The following is a 23,501-nucleotide window of genomic DNA, read 5'->3' as shown; positions in this document are numbered from 1 at the left end:
CTGGTTGCTGACGTGGAGAAAGGAGAACCTGGCCAGGGTGGGGCCGGTGGCAAGAGAGACTTGGGTGACCTGCTGTTTCCTACACCATCTCTGCTTCCAGCTCTCAGGGAACTCTTGGGAGCAGCCCCCAGGGTCTTCCAAATTCCACTAACCTGCCCCTCTGGCCTCCCGTTACCATCTCTGTCTGGGGCTGCCTCCCTGAGGGACAGACCCCTCAGGGGTCATCTCCCCAGGGGTGCTTCTGGGGAGTGATGCCCTCAGCCCTTGGCAGGCTCAAGCACATGAAGTCATGTCTGAGCAGAGGACGTTAGCAGGTTGTTCCACAGAGGGGTTGCCCACACAAGCAGCAGCCGCTTGGCTCTGCAGGGTCCCTGGCTGAGGAGCTGCCTCTCCCTGAATCCTGAGCTGAGGACCCTGGCTCGCACTGTAGCCAGATGCCGTGTAAGGAAGGCAGCCCAGGGCTGCACGCTGAGGGGCTGGCTTGTCTTTTTAAACACTCTGACTCACTCTGGTGTTTTCTACTTCTTTTCTACTTCTGGGTTTTCAGTTGTACCCGAGTGTCGTGGTAGCTGCATAACAGAGACGGGCTATAGCTGATGTCGTTGGGACGTCTCCTAAGCACTTTAACAAGAAGTTAGAGTAGATCACTAAGGACATAGTGCAGATAACAAAACTGAGGAATGAGAGGTTTACCCAGAGCCGCAGTTGGCAGGCCTGGATTTCTGGCCCCAGCTCTGTACTTCTACAGGAAAACCCACAAATCATCAAGGGTAGACACCCCCCGCCCAAGCTTTTTTCCTTGCCATTTATAAATTACAAAATTAACAGATTTCGAGCTGAGAGAGTTGCCGCTCTTCGGAGCTCCTACGGAAAGTGCAGCACAGGAGGGAGGGCGCGCACTGTGCAGTCACCCCCCCAGCCCCCCACCCCAGGCACAGGTCCAGTTTGCCCCTCACTCGCTGTTCAGTCTGAGGGAAATTACCTAACTTCTCTGTGTCTCAGACTCCACAGCTGTGAAATACAAATCCTTCTCCAAACCTCGTAGGGCGATGGGAGCAGGAGATGATTTAACATACAAATATACTTACACACAGTACCTGCTGTGTAATGAGCCCTGAATAAATATCCACTGTGGTTATTACTGTAATGAGGGCAGGCTGAGGAGGGAGTCACCCTGTGGGACGCAGGAGCGAACACAAGATGGAAGGCTGCAGGAGGGGGTTAGATGCCAGGCGGTGAGAACGAGAGAATGGCTAACACCCCTGCTTGTCTTCTTGAGTGGCAGGTCCTGTCCACTGCACTGTCCAGGGGCTGCACTGAGCAGGCCAAGGCACAGGAAGTGGCAGTGGTTACACTCTGTGTTGCACGACTCAATACCTGACAGCTGTTGTTTAGGAGAGAGAACCCAAGACCTTTACCTTCCCCATAAACTAAGTCCCATCCACTATTCTAGACACGCATATAATTATGTGTGTCCTGGGCAAGTGGGAGGGAGGGAGAGTTGAAGAGGCATAGAAAAAGATTTTTAGATGAAAAATAGTCATTAGCCATGTATGTAACCCCATCTGCTGCCACAAAGCCATTGAAACTGAGGACCATGCCATCCACTAGCCAGTCAGTAAAAGCGAGGGCCATTGTCAACTGAGTCAATGCAGACAAGGCTTCGAGGAGGTTGCTGCATCTCCTTTCTGTGTCAACTGAAAAGATGCTTCTAACTTTAAAAGAAGAATCTGAAACCTAAGAAACAAGTGATGGAATTGTCAGCAATTCCCGGTAGCCTGTCCCTGGGATCACGGGCATCTCAAGGCTCAGTGGTAATAAAAATGCAATTTCAAAGTGGTTTCTTTTTTCAAGTCAAGGGAACTAGGACTCGGAAAGCATGGGGAATTGGGAAGTAGGTCAGACAGTTGTCACACAGGCTGTTGTGGGAGGGAGAGGGCTCCACAGAGCCATCTAGGAATTCAAATGTGACACTCAGTCAATGTATTCATCCATTCAACAGCTCTTTTAGGGGCCAGATCAGAAAAGGTTAAGGTACCCTTAGAAGCCATGGGTGTGTGCAGTCTTATAACTAGATTTGGGAACTGGATTCAGCAGGCCCAGGGATTTTGCCACTTGTCTTCGGATTTTCCCTTCAGCTCCAACCAACAGGGCTCTTGGGTGTGGGCTGAGCCCTGTGGCCCAAATACACACCAAGGTTCGCTAAGGAGAGGCCTCAGGGGTTGGAGCTGCCGGCCGTTCCAGGGCCAGTCGCAGCGTATATTGCTGTGAGTTTGGGTTCTGGTAGCCAAAGGATGGAATATTGTACAAACGAGCGCATGTGCGTGGGGAGCTCATTTTTTCCAAAGGGCAGGGACTGCTGCCCGAGGGACTGAGTGCACTCGCTCCCAGGGGGGGTGCCCTGGCCTCCTCAGGAACACCCCTCCTCCCTATATTCGACTCTCTGGGGCCCCTTCTCATCTACTTGACCTTGGGAGAGCCCAGCCCTGTGGTGGCTTCTTGGACATCTGCTGGGATGTATTTCCAGCGTGTATGGCGAAGCCACAATGAGCTGTGGCAGACAGCCTGTCCGGAAGGTGAGCTTCTGATTTGCTCTCTCTTAATTCTCACGTCCAGCAACACCGACTGAGAATTCTGCCCTGTGCTGGGCATATTCTAGGTAGGATGATAAGGCTTATTTGTGGACTTGTCATCTACAGAGGAAGACACATACGAGAACCTGCAAATGCACACAGCGGAAAAGAGCCAGATTAGACCCCGTGAATCCCCTGTGTGGCTGGAGTGATGGATGGATAAGGACCCAGAGGGGGCGGGTCCCTGGGCTGTGGCCCTGAGCCGAATGGTGGGGAGGCAATGAACGTTGTAAGCAGGAAATCAATACAGTAAGGTGTCCACCCACCAGCCATTCTGCGAGGGAACTGACTGAGTAGGGTGGTATGTGGCTGCCCTGCAGCCTGTTTCCGTGGGGTGGGAACCGGGCTCCAGGCCTCTGCGTCCTGCCTGTTGCCTTCTCACTTCCTTGACCTCATTAGTAAAACAGAAATGTAACACTTGCCTTGCATTTGGGGCTGTTCTGAGGAGCCAGAGATGATAGAAATGGAAGAGGTTTGAAAACTTTATTTTTAAAAACCATATGGTGTTTAGGCAGTGGGGCCAATAGTAGTATTATTTAAATATCGTTTCTCTCATTCCCACATTCATTCCCCACGAAATTGCTGTTTTAGAGGAAAGGAGAGGGAGGAAGTGGCAGGGCCAGCAGAGCTGGAAATAAATAAGTACCTGCCCCAGGGGTACGGAGCCTAGGGCATCCCCGGCCCAGAGGAGGCTCCGAGCAGGAAGCAGGGCAACCTGGGCCCCACCCACCTCTGTCAGGGCGCAGGTCGGATCTGCCCACAAACCACGGGAGGCACCCAGAGGGGCCCCGGAGGCACCTGCAGGCCAGGCTCAGGGTTTCCCCACAGAGGCGGCACCCAGCTCCCCACCCTTGCTCAGACTGGGAGTGGTTTCCAAGTGACTCATATGAATAAAATGCAAAAATAAAATAGAGGTGACTGGCATTTTTCTAAGCAAGTCAAGTGCCAGGCCTTGTATTGTGTTCCAACTTATCTCAGGATCAGAGGAGGAAATAAGGAAAGACTTGGCTTTCGTTCTCTCAGAACAGGAACATCTCTGCCCTTTTCCTTCTCTGTGAGAACTGTTCCCGTGGCCTGACTTAGGTAGTATGAGACATTCCCACCCGAGTCAAGGCTGCTACTATTGCTGGAGAGGCCAGATAGGAAAATGACCATGAGCCGGCTGTGAAGGCAGATGGCTATTTTTACCCAGCTCTGTGAGCCTGGGCAAATGGTTTAACCTTTTAGACAACTCCTCTGTCTTAACAAAATGGAGATAATAACGGTACCTGCTTCTGAAGATTCAATGAATAAATCTGTGCTAGATGCTCAAAACAGTGCCTGGAGAAAATGAGGCCTTAATCAATGGAGTTAATGGCATATTAATAAGAGCTTTATTTGGTGTATATTACCTCCCCCCCCACGGCTGTTCTTGTAGCACAGCCTCACGGTGTCCACTGTGTGTGGTGTCGTCTCCAAAGTTGGTGGTTCACACAAAACCACATTGCCTGATCGCCCTGTCCTCCCCTCTTAACCAAAAGCCCCTCTCTCGTCCCCCCCTCTCCCTGCTTCCCCATCTGTGCCCGGCCAGCCCACGCACGGCCTTTCCCTCCCACTGTGTCCTTGCAGCCTCTCAGAGCTGAGACAGGCCTCAGTCCACAGGACCATGGGCGGTAAGGGGCTCCGGGGAGCTGTGGGTGGCGTCTCTGCCCCCGTGGTAGCTCCTGACCCTCCTGACGCCTGTCATCGAGTTCACACCAGTGGTAGTGAACCCACCTTCCGGGGACGATGGGAGTCTGACGGTGAAGGGCCGGCCTACAGCAGGCCTGTGGGAGGGCTGAGAGCAGGGGCAGGGGATGGGATGGACGCCAGGCCCAGTGCTTGCTGGGCAGGGTCCTGGGAGCGGGTCCCCTCACCTGGGTAAGCTCAGTATTCGTTGTGCACTGAGGATGGTGGCGGCCCTGCTTCTCAGGAACCTTGTGCAGACTAAATCGGGTGAGTGAAGGAGCAGCAAGATCTCCGCAGGTGTCACCTGCTGTATCACTGACAGCCTGGGGTCCTGCCCTGCGGGCACAGATGCAGAGCAGTGGTGGCCAGCCGTGCGGGGACAGCACCTGCTGGAGCAATCGCTCAGCGTCCCCTCCACCCTGTTCCCCGCAGGGCTCTACGTGCTGGTCGGCGCAGGGGCCCTGATGATGGCCGTGGGCTTCTTCGGGTGCTGCGGAGCCATGCGGGAGTCGCAGTGCGTGCTCGGATCTGTAAGTGGGGCACCAGGGAGTTGGTCTGAAGGGATCCCGACGTCCAGCCTCCAGCACCAGCCCTTTTCCCGGCCCACAGAGGCCTTGGCGCTCACATGCTCTCCTGAGTCTCCATTTCTCCACCTCTTGCATAAGAACAGTATTATCTTTGTCCCTGCCTCATATGGAAAAGAGGGGGGGGGATGGGGAATGAGGTCAGTAGTGTAAAGATGTTCGGGGAGGAAAAGTGTCTAATAATTGAAAGGGACAATTGTGATTGTTCTTTTTAAAAAACACCACAGCAAGTGAGGCCGCTGAAAGCTTCCTGCAGGCAGGGAAGTGCTGTTATCGAGGAGAAAAGGCCTTGCTGTTCGAGGGCAAAACTTCACCACACATCCCTCCTGTGACTTATTTTAACAAGCAGCCTCTGTTTTGTTGTTTTTTAATGGAGTAATTTCTGTGAACTGCTGTACATCCAATGCCAATGTGACCTAAGAGAATTGGGGAGAAGATAGAAGACTGGCAGGAAGGGAGGAATTTTTTGTGTTTCCCCCCGAGGAGCCAGAACCAGCAGGTTTGTGGGCAGCCTGTTCTTGCCCAGGGCAGCCTTGGATTGTTACTATGTAAATTCATCCCCCAATGCATCTTCTTGCCCTTCCTCCTCTCTCTCTCTCCCCTGCTGCCAAGCATCTCTGTCTTGTTTGTCACTGAGCTTAGTCAGATAGGAGCAGACCCAAGAGACTGGACCAGAAATCTGTCCAGGACACCTTCACCTCAGAGAAGCTTCCAGGCTGCACAGCCTCAGGCCACACCTCCCCCAAAGCCAGGCCTCACCCATCACTCTCTACCTCCTGCTCTTCTTTTATATTTTTATAGACCCTCTTTTGTCCAGCAAGTGTTCGTTGAGTACAGGTGCCAGGCACCATTTGATGTCACTATCTGAAGTTATCTTACTCAACTTTTTTATTGCTTTATTCCTTTCTCATAGCGTCTCCTTTCCAATATAAGGTCCACGGTAGCAGAGGCAGGGGGATCTTCCCTTACTCTCCACTGTCTACCCAGCACCAAGGACAGCACCTGACACAGTGTAAATGCTCAATAAACAATTGCTCGATGAATTAATGAGTGAATGAATGAATGAAAAAATGAACGAATAAACTACAAGGGACTGAGAGGCAAATGCTTCCTGCTAGATCAACTCAAAGTAATAGCCTTGCCTAATGGTTTTCAAATGAAGCTAGAATCAAAGAGGCTAAATAAATGTAAAAGGTACTGAATTAATGAAGTTAGTATCTTCTCTCTACAGTTCTTCACCTGCCTGCTGGTGATATTTGCTGCTGAAGTAACCACTGGAGTGTTTGCCTTCATAGGCAAGGGTGTAGTAAGTAAAAATTTCTCACAATTTCTTTGTACGACAGTTCGAGTGTTCTTGCTATGGCAAAAGACAGGAGGCTATTGACACTCACAGCGACACTATAGAACCAAGGGGCCCCCACAAACATCGTCTACGCAGAGCTGGTTAACCCAGAGGCGTTGTACGGGGCGGGACTGAGCATCCGCGTGTGCACGTGTACATGTGTGCACATCGTTTTCACTAGCTTTATAAAGGTGTCTGTGATTTTTTTTTAATAAAAGGATCTCTAGTATAAGATTATCCCGCTTGAAATGGAATAGAAGTCAGACTGCAAATGTGAGAAAGAGGGTTGGGGAAGAATGTACATTCTCGTCCCTTGTGACCATCACTTGTCCTTAGGGCTTGGCCGGGGCTGAGGCCACGTCACCTCAAAGGCTAAAGCCTGACCTCTGTGTGCTGGTGAAGCCAGTTTATTCAGATCTGTGTTCAAACTGTAGGTGTCCAGAATAGGCCATCAGGAGAACCCACAGAGGAAGTGGCCTCTCGGACCCTTAAAACACACTGTGGCAAAGAGAGGTGTTTTCAAAACGGAAAAGGAGGAAGAATGGAATTGTAGGTTTACTGTATTTCACATAAATTCACATGCTGCCAATATTGTGTTTGTGAAATTATTTTGGATTTAAAAAATAGTAAACATGTAGAATAAGTAAATACCACCTCCTTTGGAATTTGCCTAAGGTAGCTGGTTATGTCTGTAGAGGAATTCCCCATATTTCATGTGATACTTGAATGCTGAAACAGTTTTCCTTGGTCATGAACACCTTTGAAGCCACGCCATGAGAAGACCTGAGTTGTTTCAATGAGTGGGCACCAAGAAGCATAGGTCATGACCCCAGCTGTACATCCCAATCACCTGGGTCGCCCAGCAACCTGGGGTCCAGTTGATGCTGATGCCCATTCAGGTTCGAGAACCTGCACTGTAAGAAATCTTTCTAGTCTATGAAAATTATTCTTGATAATTTATCCTTCCATAATCTGTTCCATATATGCAGAATTATGTTAAAATACAGATAAACATATTGGAAACACTGCATTTTTGAAGGGTAAGGAAGAGGGGGTTTTCCTTGACGAGAGGAAAATGTTTGAAATTTCATTAGAGTCGTAAAGGTGTCTGTGATTTAAAAAAAGAGAAAAAAAGATCTCTAGTATAAGATTATCCCATTTGGAATGGGATAGAAGTCAGATTCCACTCACCGCCCCCTTGGTTTTCCTGGTGTTTTTCAGGCTATACGACATGTTCAGACCATGTATGAAGAAGCTTATAATGATTACCTTAAAGACAGGGGGAGGGGAAATGGGACTCTCATTACCTTCCACTCGACAGTAAGTAGCTTTACTTCTTCCTTAAAATTCAATCTTCTAAGTGTAACTTGCAGGCCAGGTTCTCTCTGATCACCTGGGTTAAAAATAAAATGCATGTGATATTGCATATGTTTTATAAATTATATGCTATACTGTGTATATATGTGCACATGTGTGTACATACATTTCTATGTACATATATACACACATACACTAATAGTGTAAGTTTACTGTTGAAAAAATCCTTTAGAAAAAGAATTTTACTATAGTAAAATTCTTAAAGAATTTTACTATATCTAGATTTTCTTATTAAATGTCTATTTGTGCTGTTTTCCCACCCTAAAGAGATGTTCTAGAATTCATATCATATCAGTATACATTATTTGCATACTATTAATTTTTTGCCATGATAGTTAAGGAAGCAGCTGTATTTAACAAAGACTGGAAAATATAATAGCACAAAACTGTATTTTTTATGTTTTCCAGAGTTGTTGTAAATTTTATTTGGTTTATATATAGTGGGTCCTACAATTGTATTAGCCTAATTTTCAAAATACCAAGAAAGAAACAAAATGATCATTTTGGTAAATTTCAAACATAAGTAAACAAATGAGAGTCAGTTCGGCAAGGCCGAGCAGCAGCGCCATGGTCCAGCCCTGCTGGGGGCCACCGTGTGCCGGAGGAGGAAGAGGCCCTGCACACAGAGCTCATGAGCAGAGGTCAGGGCACATGCCCCAAAGACACAAAAGAGCACAAATGGGAGCTCGGGAAAGTAGCCCAAACACCATCAGTTTCTCTCCAAGGGTAGCATCGTGGTACACCAAACACAACCATGACCTTCAAGTCTGAAAAGCTCCCTCTTAGCTGCAGCTCTGCCTCTGGACAGCTTTGTGACCTCAAGTCAGTTCTTTGCCTCCCTGATACTTGGCTCCCCTTGTTTGTAAAATAAAGGGGTACATGAGACAGCCAGTTCCTTTCCTTCTGGAAGGTCCTCTCATCAGGGCACTGCTGTGAGCTACGTGCACTTAATCGAGGAAGGCTGGCAGAGTTGTGGGATTTCTCAACCACTGTGATACAGAGAAGGATCTGGGAGCCCCTGGGCCACGTGTTTCCAGGGATTCCAGCCCTAGTCCGCCCCTGGAATGTCCTGGGAGGCACCAACCGTTTATCTTGCTCAGCCTCCGCTGCCCCGAGGACATCAAGCTGCACACAGGTTCCTTTGTCTTTGGAGGGCCATCCCTAAGGCAGGACACCTGTTTGCTGGCCAGTCTTCCAGCCCTGCTCTTTTAGCCCCTGGAGTTTACTGTGGCCACTTCTCGGCTCCCAGACTGTCCCCAGCTAATGAACCCTTCACAAAGCTCGTAAAACCCCAGCTACTCTGCAGGTTAAATTAATCCCAGACTTGAAAGAAAAAAACCTAAAGGCCCAACTCCTGTCCAAAAAAACAGCAGTTTACACAGACACTGAAATTAACTCCTTGCCTCTTTGGGTTGCCTTGAGTCACTTCCCATCATAAAACCGAGACAACTTCAGAGAAGTCATTTTCTCATTTCGCCTGCACAGTCATGTGACTCTCTGCTCTCTCTCCACAAACAGTGTCTGGCTTGCGGTGACCGAGCCTTGAGCCACCAGGGCGCCCCGGGCCTCAGTGGCGGTGCCCAGACTTGCAGCCACGGCCTCCCCATCCGTATCCTAAAAGGTCTTTTCTGACTCTAGTTTCAGTGCTGTGGAAAAGAACGCCCCGAACAGGTCCAACCCACGTGCCCAAAGGAGCTTCTAGGACCCAAGGTAAGCGTCTCCCGTAGGGTCCTCTCCCAGTGCCGTGTGGGCCTTGGCTTTATTCTTTGTAAAATGAAAGCTGGCTCTCCGTCCTCCGGGGCCTGGGCAATGACGCAGATGCTACAGCACTAATTCAGCACACCGGGGCCAGCGGTGCACACCCAAGAATGCTGCCCACATCTCTGCGTGGGAGTCACGGTGCCGATAAGTGCTCGATGATTAAGTGCTGTGTGTCAAGCACCATGTCACTTCTGAAAACTCTATGAAAAACGCAGGTCCCTTTCTCTGTGGCCTTGCAGGCTGGTCAAGGGGGGGCGGTGCTGTGCCTGAACTCTGTGTGGGGTGCAGAACAGACAGAGTAGGGTTAGGAGAGCTTCACAGAGCATGGGGTCCTTGAGCTGAGTTTTGACAAAGGAAGGTCATTCCAGGCTCAGAAAGTAGGAGTGGCAGAGGTATGGCAGTATGACACTCCAGGACTGCAGAACAGAATGTCCAGGGCGAATAGTGAAGAATGGTTTTTGGAGAGGCTGTCAGAGGCATGATTTCACACCTGGAAGCTCGGGGAAGCATGGAGGATTAACACAGTTGGCTTTGCATTGCAGAGAGAGCATTCAGGCTGCCGGGTGTGTCTGGTAGAGTCAAAGGTTAGAGACTATGGAGGGAGGCCACTTAGGTGACATTCGGTGGTGACCCTAGTAAGAGGAGACGAAGGATTAGAGCAAGTCACAACAGTGGGGAGGGAGAGGAAGTGACAGATTCGGAGATGTCCAAGGGGTGGAATCAACAGGCCTGGACAATTTGGGGGGCCTGAGTCGGGAGGGAGGAGAGGCAGCTAAGACTTCAGACTTCTGCATCAGTGAAGTGGTAGGCAGAGGCTCCCTGAGCGAGGTGAGTATGGGGAGAGGAGCAGATCCTGTGGGCAGAGGACAGCTTCAGGCTCGGTCAAGTTTGCACTTCAGGTGCCTGTGGGACTCACAGGTAAGCTGTGTTGAAGACGCAGGTGCGGGATCCCAGCACGCTGGTGGTAGCCAAAGCCATAGGTGTGGATGGGAGCACCCAGGGAAACAGTGTGGGATGAGGAAAGACGTGGCTGAGAACGGGTCAATGAAGAGGTACGCTGAGGACGAGAAGCCAGAACGAGACTGTGAAGATGGAGTCGGGGTCAGGGAGAGCCCAGCGACAGTGGCACCTAGGAAACAAGGGAGGAGATGGCATGTCCACAAAGTCAAATGCTGGGAGGACAAGAACGTTAGGGCTGGAAATGACTTGTTGGATTTGGTGCTTAGAAGATGGTTAATGGCAGCAGTAGGGAAAACACAGGTACTATGCGGGAAATGAGGAAAATAGGAGAATGCGGGAACAATGATATCGAGGCCTGAGGCATTTGGTTGTGAAGGGATGGGTGAGAATTTACTCCCAGATTGTGTTGTGAAGCACTCACTGAACGCTCCCTGAGTCCTTCTGAGTTGGGTGAAGCGAGTAAGACAGCCGCTGCCCGCGAGGGCTCACCCTCTGGCTGGGGAGACATCCAGGGAGGTGCTGCCCCATGTGGTAGCACAAGAGACTCATCGGCCAGGGGCATGGGACTTGAGAGCTCCTGGGAGGCTCCCCTGGAGTGATTCTGAGGGTGAATTTTGAAGGATGAATAGGAGTTCAGCAAGCAAACAAAGGAATGAACATTCCAGGTAGAGGATATCAGGCAAACGCACAGAGGCAAGAGAAGGTAGCTGTATCCAGGAGAGGGGGGGCTGGGGGGGCGGGGCCTGCCCAGGTGAGTCCTTTTAGAGGGAGGACCTGTTCTCGAAGGGCCTCCAATACTCTCCTGAAGCCAGAAATTGGGACTTCACGCCGTATGCTTAGGATGCCACATGCCGCGAGTGGGCTCTGGGATGGCATTTGCGTTTTCCTGAGTTTTATGTAGCAGCAATAGGGAGGGAGGACTGAAGGGAGGTGAATAGCCTGGAGCCTAGAGCTGGGGAGACCAGGCAGGAAGGCTGTAACCACATAGTCAGCCAAGAGTTGCTAACCAGGCAGGAATGGAGAAGAAAAGGCCTTCTAGAAAGTGAAATCTGCAGGACCTGGTGACCAGCGAGACAGGAGAGAAGCTGGACACCCACTGCTGGGTCCTGGCTTCATCCCATCTGGAGGGATGATAGCATCATTTACTGAGCTGAGGAATGGAGAAGAAGCAAATTTTGTAGAAAAAGAAGTGAGGTCAGTGTTTAACATGGGGATTTGGTGGAACCAGTGGAACTTTCAAGTGGAAACGCCCAGTAGGCAGTTGGAAAATTTGGTTTGTGGCTCAGGAGAGAGGTTTGGGAATCTTAAAGCTGTAGATTGAATTTGCTCCGTTAGGTTTGGAGGAAAAGGAGGAGGATAGAACTCTGGGAAACAACATTTAAAAATGGCCAGAGAAAGAGTTGCCAAATAAGGAGACTAGGAGTAGTAGGCAGACACCGGTGAGGAGGGGGGACTAGGGAACAGGGATGTCACCAGGGCCAGGTGCTGCCACTGAGGCTGTTTGGCATTTGCCAGGCACTGCAGACACGAAGACAAGTGACACTAAGTCCCTGCTCTCAAGGAACTCACAGTCTGACTGCAGAGGCGACCGCAGCTGTGGACTATGCACAGCAGCGCACAAACTGAGGCCGTGAAAGCAGGGTGGGGCTTCGGTGGGGCCAGAGGCTGGGGTCCAGGGGGAGGCACACCGGAGTAGTGACTTCCGGCTAAACCTGCTGGGGTGAGAAGTCATTGGCAGGAGAGCCTAGGGGAGACCTGCCTGCCACAAGCAGCAGAAGCGACAAAAGACGTGGTGGCTTGTGGGGGAACTAAAAGCTCAAGGACCTACTGGAAAGCTGACCGAACTGGGCGTTTAAAACGTGGTGACCCTGTGTCAGGCAGAGTGAGGGCAGAGCCCAGGCTGCAGGCAACAGCATGCAAGAAGGGAGAGCGCCCTTCGCACAGTTTGCCTTTGGGCAAAGGACAGGAGAAAGGAGTGCAGGAAACCGGAAACCCAAATTACCACTCAACACATCAAAGTTATAGGCAATTAATAGTAATGTTTAAAATAAAGGCAAGTTAAAATAAAGAGATGCCATTATTTAACCTAGGAGATTGGCCAAGTTTTTTTCCCTTAATGTATGGTGTGGGGCACAAATGATATAAAATGAGCATTTTCAGAGAAATTGGTACAAAAATTTTAGAGGGCAATATGAGTACGTAAGGCTAATGGGTTACGTAGTTCATGCCCTTTGGTCCAGAAACTCCACTTCCCAAAATTATTTTAAGAGAAGAAATCAGAGCTGCGGACAGAGACTTCTGTGCAGTGGTATTCTCTGCACCTTCATCCTAAGAACAAAACCCCGGATAGGCCACTGATACGTGACAACTGGGGACTGTCTCAATACGTTAGGTACTAGCATAGGAGAAAGCGTTTTACAGCCACTACGATCACAATCCTAGAGAATTTTTGATGAAAGAAGACACTTTTGAGATGTAATGTTGGGTTGAAAAAGCACGTGGTTGTACACAAAGAACGACCTTTGTGTCTAAGAATGCACCCACAACGCCAGTGACTGTCTTCAGTGCTACACGCAGGGTTCCGAGCTGTCCCCAGTTTCAGCGTCCACTGGGGGTCTCGGGACGTACCCCCCACGGACAAAGGGGCGGTACACCCTGTGACATCAGGTGTTACTCCTGACTTTTCTTTTCCACAACAGAACTGCATTGACGAAATCGAGACCGTAATCAGTGCTAAGCTCCAGCTCGTCGGAATAGTGGGCATTGGAGTTTCAGCTCTCACGGTGAGAAAGTTTCAGAATGGAGCCTTTGCCCTCGAAGTGGCCTCGTGCCTTTCCACCTTCTTTCTCTTCGTGTGAGGGGTGGTGTCTTGGGAGAGATGTCTTCTAAAAGACAAAGCCATCTGTTGATAGGACATGTCCGAACAAAGCTAATTAAATACATTAAGACTGAGTTCTCTAAAATATGATACAAATACCATAGCACAATGATGACCTTGAGTTTATCATTGTAATAACTTCCCAATTTAAAGCCACCGAGCTTGAACTAGACCAGTGATTCTCAGTTCCGGTCTCTTCCTGCAGTTAGAAATGTAAAACAGCGTCAGGTTAACGCTCTCACCTGTGGTCTGCAGAGCCGGCGCAGTGTGGTGATGAGTGGCGTGAGCTCTGGCATCACGCTGTCTGGTTTCTGCTCCTGGCTTCGCTACTCACAAGCCCTGGAATCATGGGAAAGCCTCCTAATTTCTCAGTGCCTCAATTCCCTCACCTGTAAAACAAGGATTTCGATGTACCAACCTCTTAAGATTGTTGTGAAGATTAAACACAATACTACATACAAAGTGTTACCAGAAATTAATTTGTACAGTGCCTGGAGCACAGCGCACAATGCATGCTAGCTGTCCACGCATCTGTGTGCTCCCAAATGCAGAATCCAGGCAGAGGGAACAGCATATGTGACAGCGTGAGTCATAGTGCCTCGGGCACTGCGGTGGCTCAGCACTGCTAACCTACAGAAGAAGTGTGCGAGGAAGGCTGGGGCCTGAAGGGTACGGTAGGAGTAGCAAGAAGAGATGACAAGGCCAGGGTGTGAGGGTCCACGTGCCTGAGGTCTTTGTGTGTCCTTTCAGAGGTTGGGTAGGAGGAGGGGAGCCACCAAGGGTTAGAAGGACCCGGAGATAAAGTCGGTGGGAAGCAAGATTGGAGTCAGGTGGGGCCAGCGAGGAGGTGATTTCCATTGCCCAGGGTTGGAGTGCTAAGAGCTAATGCTAAGGCAGTACTCACCCTCTAACCCTCTAGGTAGGCTGATTCCTGGCCTACGCTAAGGCAGGGGTGATGGGAATTGCGAGGAAATCAACGCATTGGCAGGTCTAGGGAGACACTCAAGCATCTTCCCTCTTGTCTGTGTTTAGAGCACAGGGGTGGGGCGGCGGGTGAATATACCATGCTGAGGACCCCTGGTCCAGGGACACCTCTCAGGCCCTCCCCACCTGCCTGGGGGCTAGCCTGATCCCCATCCTGAGGTGGAACATTTGAGAACATTCTGTGTAACAGAAGAACCAGACAGACCCTCCTCACAATCCTCCAGTCTCGATGAGTGAGCCTCCTAGAAGCGGTCGGTCACCCCCACCTCATGACAGCGGCAGGATGAGGCTGGCAAAGTTTCTCCCTGAGGGGACCCCTCTAGAGGAGAACCAGGAGAGGTCGGGGTTGCATCCAGCCTTCCATTCCCTCTGTTGGCCACCTCGAGTCAGTACTCCCCGAGTTTCTCCGTTAATTCTTTTTTTCATGTGGTAGGAGCTGCACAGAGCAGGCAGTTAACCAGATGTCCATTAGGTGTCTCCCCTGCCACACACTGGTACCTACTTCTGTGGGCCAGAAGCGTGGAGCCCTGCCCAAGCTTGGAGGCCATTCCCCCAGTTAAGCCCTCCCCCTCCCTTCTGAAATAAGGGACAAACACATGTCTTCTTTAACTGGGCATTTACAGTCCTAGTCTGATACAGGATGGGATTGAGGAGAAAAACAGCGAGTCACGGCACTGATTTCTTTAAACAAACACTGACGATAATTTATAAACATTGGGCCCACAGGGAGCACTCCTCTGGCTCTGCAAAATGGTAGGGGGAGGGTGGAGGACAAGGATCTCACGGCACCCTTCTATTCAAATCGTCTCAGTGGCCTCTCCGAGATTATACAACACGTAGAAGACACCAGGAATATCACAGCTCAAACACCTCGGTTTATGTTTTGGTAAAACTGTCGAGTTAAATAGTGAAGCATCACTTATACTGAGAAATGGACCGGGAATGAAGAGATGGTCCACTTTTTAACATGCAGTCATGTTTTTTAACTGCTGCAAAAATTCAAAGTGTTCCCATCAATGGATAACTATCTAGACCACAGGCATATTTAAACAATTAGTGGTTATAAGCACTTTTCAAAGCAAAGATAGAAGAGATCTGAAATTAACCTGAAATATAAAATTCCCCAAACAGTACTGTATTATTGGTCTTTTATAATTATTAACAACTGTTCTAGAAGCCAGACGTAGAGCTCTTTTCTCAAAGCAGAGCCTTGTTACTTTTTAACAGTAATGAAACTGGAATGCATTTCAGGCAGAGTTCATATGGAAGTCTCTAACCCGTAGTCATAATTAAGGAGATACATAAAAATGCCATTTATAACCAGTAGCTGTTGGTTCTATTACTTGTTAACGTGAGTTAGACACACAGGTTGTCTGCTGCGCTTTCCAGCAGTTTTTGTCGTCCGCAGGTCATTAACACGTGCTCCCTCCCGTTTCAGATCCTTGGCATGGTGTTCAGCATGGTCCTCTGCTGTGCGATACGCAACTCCAGAGACGTGATATGAAGCGACTTCCACGAGAAAACCGTAATCTAGAGCTTTCACGTACACGTCACGGGAGCCGTCTCCCGGCTCATTTTTCATATTCAAAGGACATTAGGAGTTAAATACTTTTCTCTCAATCGTACATTTGCACATGTATGTGTGTTTGGCTCATCACTGACTTACCCTTCGAGTGGATGCCCGTATTTTGACTGGAGAGTATGTGTGTGCTTCCGGTATATTATGCATTATATAGAATGAAACTGGTTTGCTGGGAATTCCTGATTCATTATACAGTGAAAGGAACAGCCTATTGAATATTTAACTCTCAGAAAAAGATCAGAAACTTTGATAAACATAAGTAATAATGGATCGGTTTCTCAGAGTCTAGCCACAGAAAGTTCGGTACCAAGAGTTCAGGGACCCCTGGTTAGCAGAAGCAATAAGCCACAGGAATGGAGAGACCGCGGTGCGGGGTTGAAATCGACTGGGTCTGAGGAGAGTGTGGGGGCTCCTGGGACTTTTTTATACACATGCTCTCCCCAGGATACGGTCAACCACAGTTTTAGGCCGAAATACATCTGTACAGCTAAATACAGCATGGAAAATCTAATTTGAATAAGTCATACTTTCCTAGTATTTAAAAACAAAAAAAAACCTCCCTCTGCAAAGAGGGCTACACAGACAATCATGCGTCCTGTAAAGTGACTTGTAAGGACTGAGAGAGAGAAAGCCTTTCAATGACTTTTTAAGAAAATATTTTTGTTCTTATATAAAGGTGTTTAAATATTGCTTTATTACGTTCTTTTCCTGACGCTGCTCTGAACTACTGCAACCCTCACACCCACAAAAGGGCTTTTATCTCAGACTTCTCCGTATTTCTCCGAATGCAAGGACAGGAAGAGTAAAGTAAGAGAGCTGGCGGCTGTCGCTTGTGGGAAAGAGAATTTTACAGGCACTGTATCTTTAAAATACCTCATAACTTGAGTTTACATATTTTCCTAATTTTTTGTATTCTTCTTATTTATTCACCTAGAGAGCCCTTCTTCATAGATTAAGAAGTACAGTTTTCACTGCTTAAAATAAAACAAAATCCTTCATATGTCAAATATTATATCATGAGTATCTTTGGCCAACCCAAAATAAAGAAGAGCCTCTTCTCCGGGTGGTGTGCACACACGGAGACAACCCGGGGAGACAAAAATACGTCCCCCCACACACACCAGAAGCCTGTTTTTCCCAGTGTAAGGCCCCATAAAAATAAAATTTCCATGTTCCTTTATGGTCTCGATGCTTCATTTTGAGTATGTAAACCCAAATTTAGGATCTAAGTGGACACATTTATCCATTTCTAATAACTTGGTGCAAAATCGTGGAGTTCTTTTATATTATTACACTTGAAAAGGCCGCACGCACACAGTGAAAGTACTGTGGACTTTGAAACCACCAAGTAAGTGTGCACACGCGTGAGAGCACAAGCCTTTCGGTGTGCTCTTCCAAGAAACTTCACGAGTCCTTTTGCTGAGAAGGCTTAATGGTTTGAAATCATCTCACTCCCACAGAGAGCGCCACTTCCCCTTCTGCCATAGCTGCTACTGCTACTAGGCCGTCCTAGAAAAGAACAAAAGTCAGACTGGAAGCAAGCTGACAATTGAATTGCGCATGGCTACTTTACCGTATCTAAGACAACCGCTTCATAAAATAGGGGTTCATACCCCAGTAGTTGAGAAATACCACCTTTTCAGCGAAGAACGAACAGCCCATGTCTCTTGATGGCTTTATTCATCTGTCTGCGTGACGACGGGGAACAGGCCCAAGTGCGTACTCAGGTTTCTTCCAGCTCAGACTTGTCTGAGTCAGAAGTGAGTTTCGTTGTATATCCGAATTAACAACCTTCAAAAAGACTACAACAGTTAAAAGTAGAAGAGCAGAGTTAGACCATCTCTTCATTCCCGGTCCATTTCTAATTATATTTACTTATTAATGTACCCTTTATGGAGTAATTTTTCCAAATTACGTGCCCTGAGTAAGATTAGAGAATTCCACCTCCGAATGAGGGTAGATTTATATATGTCTTGACTGTATATATACATCTTGAATTCCTATGTATCTTGAGCCTATATAGAGCTGTTGAGTATGTACCTCTTGAATATATACACATATAGCAGGAATATATGTATACACGTGTATGCATGTATACACATGTGTGTGTGTGTACACAAATGTAAAATTTTGTTTACATCTGTTTACCTGAACTGATAGGAGGTCAGACCCAAACATTTTCTTAACCATCCGGTGCCAAAGCCCTGACTTAGAACTTCTTGATGAAATATTTTCAGATATTTCAAATTAAATTTTCTATGCACTGTAATTGCTTGTTTATCTTAAAATCCTGTTCTATCCTTGTGCACACCTTCACACAGCTTATCCAAAGGGCCGACTACCAATCCACCCCCATAATACGATGAGAAAGGGAAATAGCGGTAGCCCTTCTACAGAGTTACGCCGGGAGCTGGGCTTGAAAGCAACACCTTAAGGGCTCTCATTGCATACGGCTGTATTTCAACTAACAGTGTTTCACCCAAGGTATACCTCTTCCCCAGAAAGCTCCTCTGTCATCCATGGTTTAATCTGTAAACCGCACACTGGTGCGGGGCCCAGGGTGGTCCCCCACACAGGCAACAGTGGCGGTTGCTCTCCTCTCCCCTGTGAAGAACGCTGATGGGTTTGCTCAGTGGGAATGAGGCTGTGGGAAGATGGTAGTGGTGGGAGCCCATGCATCTTCCCTTTTGAAAGAAGTTTATCAAAGATTAAAGGGATGAGTCATCCTCTGTATCCTGGGTAAAACGTGGTAGCCATGGCTCTAAGGACAGCGATTGGGAGTTCAGGAGGTACACCCCAACTTTCCAGGTTCACCACTCCCCTGGCATGTGCTTTGACCCTCGGCCCCTCAGTGTCAGCTACCCCACCTTCCCCATCCCTTGGAGAGAGCCTCACAGGCCCTTGAAGCCAGTCATTTAAATACATCATCTTAGTTTGCACTCATCAAAATCAAATTTGGGGGAAGGTATATTTTAAGAGAGACAAAGGTTTTCTATTTTCTTTCAACATGTCATTATTTTTCCTATAAAATATACCTGCAAGGTATCATATGGAGGTGCCCTCTGAGAAGTAAAAAGACGACATCAATGCAAAATGTCATTCATCATTTTGTTGATATCCTCATAATAACAACACAGGCTAAACACACTCCAAGAATCCACTATTCAAATGACTGTCTCTGGAGATACAGAAACATGAAGAATCGAAGGAAGGTGTCCAGAATGTTGCAAAGCAGAATCTGTGCTGATTTCATAAAGGTTTTAGCTGGTGTGCCAGAAACCCTTCCAAAGCTCTGGTATTTGTTTTGGGGGGTGGGTTCCTATATAATTTCTGATGGTTTCACTTATGTTAAATAGAAAAAATTTAAATTGAAAGAAGTAACCAACAAAGTGCTTAGTATACCTGGCAACTAATGAATATTAAGTACTGTTATAATTATGTTGACAGGGACACGTTTTGTTAATTGTAAATCACATATAATCGTGTAACTGAAGATACTTCCACAAATACCTATTTGAACACATTCATTTGCTGAATTAATGAATAGCTTTTGCTGTATTTCCCAATTCTATTTTAATTCAAAGACTTGGTATTAATAGCCTCAAAGTCCCTCTATTTTTCTCTGCGCCAGCTCTGCCTTGTAAGATAGAACCCACTTGAATGTTAGAATTTTTTTTCTTACTCTGTTTTTGTACTACTATTTTGTACACTCGGAAAAAAAACACCTCTTTATAACAACACTGATGCTAAGATGAATAGGACAAGTCTCTGCCCTTAAGAAGCTTGGAGTAGTGGGCCCTGCCGGGTAGCTCAGTTGGTTCGAGAGTCATCCCGCTATGCCAAGGTTGTGAGTTTGATTCCTGGTCAAGGCAGATACAAGAATCAATGAATGCTTCAAAAAGTGGAAAAAAATCTATGTTCCTCTCCCTAAAACAAAATCAATTTTTTAAAAAAAGAAGCTCAGAGTGTGAAAGAGCTGGCAAGTTTAATTCCTATAAAATAAGTGCCATGATAATCACTCACCCAGAGTGGACCCACTCAACCCTGGGACGATGGTCACAGGAGAGAGGCTTCCTAAATTCTGAGGTCTCTAAGCTGAGTCTTGAAGAACCCATATAAATCAGCTAAGTAAAAGGTAACAACAGGGGTAGGGAAGAAAAGGAGACCCCTGGGAAACAACACGCAAGGAGGCTGAAACAGAGGTAGCGTGTAAACAATCCAAGAGGGCAGGACAAGAACTGAGGAGATAAACGGCCCTGTTACACTGAACTAAGGAGTCTTATCTTTGTACAGAGGTTGTTGGGAAAATTTTAAACAATGAGTTACAAAATCCAATTTGAACTTTTTAAAGATTACCTACCTTCAGTATGAACGATTGGAGGACAAAGGCCAGAGTCATGAGGATTCTAACAAATGTACTGGAAATCCTACCATAAAGAAGTAGACAGATGTGAGAGAAATCGAAGGAAACAGTAACCTAGAATCGTTCCCAGGTGTCTTGGTAGCTGGAAGAGGGTGGAGCACCGGAGGAAAAGCCAATTGCAGTGCTCACGTTGGAGAGGACTGCCCGACACCCAAGAGGAAATAGAAACAGACCCTGGATACGAGGCTCTGAGCTCAGGGAAGAAGTCTGCATCAGAACTGTAGTTGAGGAATCTGCAATATTAATGTAGTAATGCCCAGGTCTGACAAATCTGAGCCACCGCTCATGTTTAAGACTTCAGTGAGAAATTCAAGTTTGAAAAATCCAGTGAACAAGACAAACAAAAGCTCATAGCCACAGACTACAGTATGGTGGTTACAGAGGGGAAGAGGGTCGGGCAGGGGGTGGATCGTACAGGGGGTCAGATAGCGAACATATGGCGACAGAAGGAGTTAGGACTTTCAGTGGTAAACACACAATGCAATATACAGATGATACAGAATTGTACACTTGAAACCTATATATTTTTACTAACCAATGTCACCCCAATAAATTTAAAAATTTAAAAGTTATAAATCCTCTACTAAGTTAAAAGCCTAAAACATTTATTTCACACTCATTTCTTAATCTCCAATGAGGGTCTTTCTGAGCTCCCTGTATTCTTTCAGTAGCCACCACCTGAACTGTCTTTCTGAAATGGATATAATTCCTTAGGATATCCAAGGCTGAATTAATACAAACCCCTTTCTCATATGCTCCACACTGAATAGTGTCCACAGGGGCCAGCGGACCCCAGTATCACACCCCCAGCCCTTCTTTCACAGAGTTTGCCATCTTCGCCCCTACTGCACCGACCAAAATTCCATTCGCAAAAGGAACTACAGTCCAGAACTACATGACTGTCGCCTGCTAACAACCCCAGCCTAGATTCTGTCATCTTTGAGGAGAGGGGTAGAAAGAAAAGGCATGCAAGGAGGAAAATGTTGACTTTGGCCTCGTGAGGACTGGTTATAACTGCCAAGGGTGTGTTCCGTTGTGAATCCAGGTGTGTGACATCCACTGAGCCCTGTGGGGAAGCAGAGAGGTCGGGGAAGATCAGAACCAAAAAGTGTCCTGTGTATTGGACAAGTAGCCAGGCATGGCTGACCTCACTGAAAACTGCTGCAAGGGAAGAGGGAGTGGAGCTCAAATGGTGGTGAGTTGAGGAGAGAATTGGGAAGTGAGAAAGTAAATGGTTAGTGTAGGGAGCTTGCTATGGTCTAAGTGTTTATGCCCCCTGAAAACTCCTATGTTGGAACCCTAAGGCCCAGTGTGATTTTATTAGGAGGTAGGGCCTTTGGAAGGGGCCTAGGTCATGAGGATAGACACTTCATAATGGGATTAGTGTTCTTATAAAAGAGACCCCACAGAGATCCCTAGCCCCTTCCACCAAGTGAGGACACAGCAAGAGCGAGCCAGCTACGAACCAGGCAAAGGGCTCTCACCAGAACACAACTCTGCTGGCGCCACGACCTTGAATTCCCCAACCTCCAGAGCTGTGAGAAATAGGTTTCTGTTGTTTATAAGCTACCCAGTCTGTGGCATTCTGTTACAGTGGCCCAATGGGGCTATACAGGGCTCTTTCACAAAGAAAATAGAATAAGAATTCAAGGAGAGAGGGGCGAATAAGTAGAAGATTGTCCGGGGTCATGAGAGGTTGTTTGCTTGTTTTTGCTTTTGCTTTTTTTTTTTTTTTTAAGGATAAGAAGAAATTACAGTCTACTTCATACTGAGGAGGAAGAGTCAGTAAGAAGGAAGCAAGAGGAGGTACAAGAGGAAACAGAAAGGCTCTGGAGGAAATGTGGGATGGGATCAGGAGTTATCTTTTGGAACGAGTGGTGTGGATGCTGAATCAGTCAGTACTTTTGAGTTGCAAGTGTCAGAAACCTAACCCTAACTAACCCAAGCAGAAAAGAAAATCTATGATGTAAGGATTGATGCTGGCTTCAAAATAGGCTCAAATAACATCAATAGGTCTCTCCTTCTCAGTCTCCCTTGCTGTCCAATGGGTTGACTTTCTTCTCAGGCAGGTTATCCCCAGGGGATGTCAAGAAGCGGACAGCAGTCCAGGCTCACATTCTATGAGCTTGGGAACCTCGACAGGCCAAGCACTCATCTTTGTCCAAAAGTTACAGTAACAGCCCTCAGACTGACCCCTACTGGAAGGGACTGGGTCACATGCCCACCCCTTAATCAGTCAGGCTTAGTTGAGCCCAAGTGGCATGCCCACCTTCATCAGTCCCACCCAAGCCATTTGAATTGAAGACAGCGGTAGGAAGGCCCCTGAAGAAAATCAAAGTGTAGCTAGCAGAAGGGACATGGATGCTAGGAAGGCAAAAAATGGCAGGAAGGAGGAAAGTAACAGAAGTAGAGAAAGTGAGACAGGGTTGTTTCCATAGACAGATATAAATGAACAAGGTAAAAGAGCATGGAATAACCAACATTGAACACAGGGTTAGAGCAGAAGCTACCGCAGAATTATTTCTGTTGCACTTAGACTTACTGCTCAAAAAGGGGGAAGGGGCAATTTCTTCTATAAAAGAGAACTTTTATTACTTGAAGTTCCTATTATCCGAAAGCATTATGCATTGCCCTTCTATCCATCCATCCCGGTGCACGCACTCACTCCTAAAGACTGGGGCCGTGAGAAAAGCAGAGATTGCTGCAGCTCTATCCCAAACCCATTTGGTTATGAAAGAACTCTTCATATCTCAGGGTCCCGTGGGGAACAAGAGGGACTTTTTTTAAAGCACTGAGTCTCAAACTTCCTCTGCCAAGAACCAATTCTTTGAAACCTTAGGCTGAATGTAAAGACAGCGTCAGAAAATATTCCAAAGTTTCCATCTTTCTCCTGTTACACGAGCAGTGATTCTTCGTTTCCCACTTCTAAGTCTCTATACATTCTCTTCGACCCAGAGAATACCGATACCCCCAAAACAGCATTCCTATACATCCGTTTCTGGGTCCAGCCGGGGCACATTGTTGGTCATGCCAATGCCTAGGCTCTCTCCTACGGATTCTTTGTCTTAGCTCCCCTTTCCAGTATAGCTTAACACAATTTGTGTGTGCATCCATGCCAAATGGACTGCCTTCGGTGGAAGGGGTAAAGGGTCTCTGACCTGCCTGCTCCAGGGTTCTGTGGCCCACAATGGCACGGGCCCGCCACACCCCTTATGATGTCTAGCCCCCTCCCTTCAGGTTGAGGAAGCCCACTTCAGTAATGTTTTCTGG

At 47.5% G+C, this 23,501-nt stretch overlaps 1 protein-coding gene across 1 annotated transcript in view; it reads left to right on the top strand.

Annotated features, from left to right (window-relative positions):
- The window catches only part of TSPAN2 (tetraspanin 2), a 40,179-nt gene extending 22,102 nt beyond the window's left edge, over window positions 1-18,077 (top strand). The window contains exons 3-8 of the mRNA XM_024570666.3: window positions 4,773-4,870; window positions 6,156-6,230; window positions 7,488-7,586; window positions 9,282-9,353; window positions 13,064-13,147; window positions 15,665-18,077. Of these exons, the coding sequence (XP_024426434.2) occupies window positions 4,773-4,870; window positions 6,156-6,230; window positions 7,488-7,586; window positions 9,282-9,353; window positions 13,064-13,147; window positions 15,665-15,730 (494 nt within the window). The 3' untranslated portion in view covers window positions 15,731-18,077. The remainder of the gene's footprint in view (window positions 1-4,772; window positions 4,871-6,155; window positions 6,231-7,487; window positions 7,587-9,281; window positions 9,354-13,063; window positions 13,148-15,664) is intronic.
- The last annotated feature ends 5,424 nt before the right edge of the window (window positions 18,078-23,501 follow it).

The sequence above is a fragment of the Desmodus rotundus genome, chromosome 12, assembly GCF_022682495.2.
Source record: "Desmodus rotundus isolate HL8 chromosome 12, HLdesRot8A.1, whole genome shotgun sequence".
NCBI classification, from domain to species: Eukaryota; Metazoa; Chordata; class Mammalia; order Chiroptera; family Phyllostomidae; genus Desmodus; species Desmodus rotundus.
The sequence above is the reverse complement of the archived record's forward strand: the minus strand, read 5'-3'. Positions and strand labels throughout refer to the sequence as shown.